This window comes from Notolepis coatsorum (assembly GCF_963971535.1).
Source record: "Notolepis coatsorum genome assembly, chromosome: 1".
Classification (NCBI taxonomy): Eukaryota; Metazoa; Chordata; class Actinopteri; order Aulopiformes; family Paralepididae; genus Notolepis; species Notolepis coatsorum.
Genome location: NC_140165.1, coordinates 236,807,224 through 236,809,723, shown reverse-complemented (window position 1 = coordinate 236,809,723; position 2,500 = coordinate 236,807,224). Strand labels below are relative to the sequence as shown.

General features: G+C 47.5%; 1 protein-coding gene across 1 annotated transcript in view; it reads right to left on the bottom strand.

Moving 5' to 3' along the window:
• The window catches only part of axl (AXL receptor tyrosine kinase), a 55,861-nt gene that overhangs the window by 12,233 nt on the left and 41,128 nt on the right, over positions 1-2,500 (bottom strand). The window contains exons 13-15 of the mRNA XM_084328740.1: positions 2,334-2,429; positions 992-1,069; positions 477-569 (exon numbers count right to left, since the gene is read on the bottom strand). Coding sequence (XP_084184866.1) covers positions 477-569; positions 992-1,069; positions 2,334-2,429 — 267 coding nt within the window. The remainder of the gene's footprint in view (positions 1-476; positions 570-991; positions 1,070-2,333; positions 2,430-2,500) is intronic.

Below are 2,500 nucleotides of genomic sequence, written 5' to 3'. Positions count from 1 at the left end.
CGGGAAATCCTCAGAAAGCTGAAACCTGATACCAGTCTCGGTGCGTCCCTGATGAACGCTACATTTAGAACGATCCCATTGTATGTAGAGTCCACTGCAACATTATGTCACTCAAACCCAAACTGGACCTCACAGCACTCTGCAATGACACAGGGTCTTGTTATTAATATAATTATTATTTATTTCCTTTTTTCCCCCCATTTCTCTTCTATTCTATTATCTGTTGTAATTGTATGTGACTTCTATGTGGACGGAGGAACAGCTGCTGCTTTTGGGGACGCGAGCCAATGAACAGGTGGTGCTGTCTCTCCGAGAGGGTGTTACAGGTGCTGTGTCTCTGAGAGGGTGTTACAGGTGGTGCCGTCTCTCTGAGAGGGTGCTGTGTCTCTCTGAGTGGGTGCTGTGTCTCTCTGAGTGGGTGTTACAGGTGGGTGCTGCGTCTAGAACATAAACCCTGGTTCCCGTTCCTCGCTCACCCAGCAGCCGCATGACGTTCTGGTGGTCAAACTCCTTCATGCAGGCCGCCTCGCGGAGGAAGTCCTCCATCTCAGAGCGGGTGCAGATGGCGACTGGAGAAGAGATCAACATTAAGATTAAGATTCAGATGACTTCTATTGTCACTGGCAATTTGAATTGGTCTTTTCGAATATCCCTCCTAGTTACACATGCTGCACACGGTCCCCCGCACATACCAGTCCACCACCCGTACATTCGTACTGTATCTTGGAATGTATATACCTGACTGTGTACTCTTATTTTAGATTTTCGACTACCTAAATGTTTATTGTGAGTGATCTGTGGTGCTGAATTTCCCTCGGGATCAATAAAGTACTTCTATTCTATTCTATATGTATTCCAAGGGCACTCAGGCTGAGAGGGTGGGCACCGTAGATATGTGAAGCCACCCCACGGTCACCGGCTCGAGCCGGTATACAGTATACACCTCCCGTCTGGTGCCGGCCATGTGCCAACATTATTATCGCCTCCTTACTTTTCATGGTCTTCACGGCGACTTTGAGCGCAGCCTCCTCCTGGGTCAGAAGTCCTTCCATCACAGAGCCGAACTCTCCTGAAGAGACACACACACAGTAAACAAAAGTAAATAATTGTACAAGTTACATAGACCTGTTCGCTGTATACGTCAGACTCAGTGTGTGCGCACATCAAGTGGGCAAAATAAACGTAATCCTGGTCAGAACAACGGGGCAGACTACAATATATTGACATTTGTCAGCCATGCTAGGGATCTAAACAATCAATCCATGGCAAAGCTAGATATGTAAAAGGTGAAAGACTCACAGCCACGCTGATTTGGCAAAATTAAATCCAGACGTTTTTGTTTGAAACTACTTTTAGAGCCCCGTTCTACTTTTTTTTTGCGCAGGTAGGGGGCAACTTAGTCACGTGACTCAGTTGGTATTGCCGATTGGCTCGAACACGGTATGTTTGTAAACAGCGAACAGGTCTATAGATCTGCTTGGGAACTCTAGATGTGGCCGCGTACATCAGGGTTGCCATGCAGCTTTTCATGACTCATAGGTGTTTGTGTCGGTAAACACAGTAAACACAGTGATGTAGTCAGCGAGCAACGCTGTAACTCCCCACTGGGCCTTGGAGGAAGGTCACGGCTTATCAAACAGTGTCTCAGTGTTAGCAGGCGGGGGAGATAACACTGGCCCCGGAGAAATCACTTGAGATGGCTGGAATAATTCACACACAGTGCTCATGTCTGGACCATCGCTGATGTTCAGTGTAAAATGTTTCCAATGCGTCGCTTCGCTGTTATTTGTTTTCAAAGCCCTCAGTGGCCTGGCTCCCCTCTTATCTCGCGGCTCTCCTCTCCCGCCACGTTGCTCCTAGATCTCTCCGGTCCTCCAGTCGCTCTCTCCTGGTGGTCCCTCCATGTAGGCTGAGGACTGAGGGCGACCGTGCAGGCGCTGCCCCACAGCTGTGGAATGTCCTCACCCCCGACATGAGGTGCGCTCCCTCCCCGTCTGCCTTTAAATCCAGGTTAGAAACCCACCTGTTTACCAGGCCTTTTAGCTTTTAATCTGGATAGTCTGATCCCACACCTACCCTGTTTCATGTTGTGTATTTTTATATTTCTTATTTTTTAATCTTACTTGTTGTTATATTTGTTGTATCTGTATTGCTTTCTTTACCATTTTTTACGGTGTTTTATTCGCCTATAGTGCCATTCATATGTACATCACTTTGGTGCAACTACGGTCGTTTTTAAATGTGCTTTCGAAATAAAACGTACCGTGCTACCGTCTCTGTGATATAAACATAACAACAGATGTACTTGAGGTGTTTAGTGAGTCATGACTCACCCTCTCCCAGTGTCTTTCCCAGGGTTAGTTTGTGTCTGTCCACCATTACATCCTGCAGCTTCTGCTTCAACTCATCACTGATGCCCAGGGTGTTCACTGAGGGGAGAGGGGAGAGGACGTTTAGTAAAGGACGAGGCTGTTTCATGAAGAAGAGAGAGGGGGGGGGG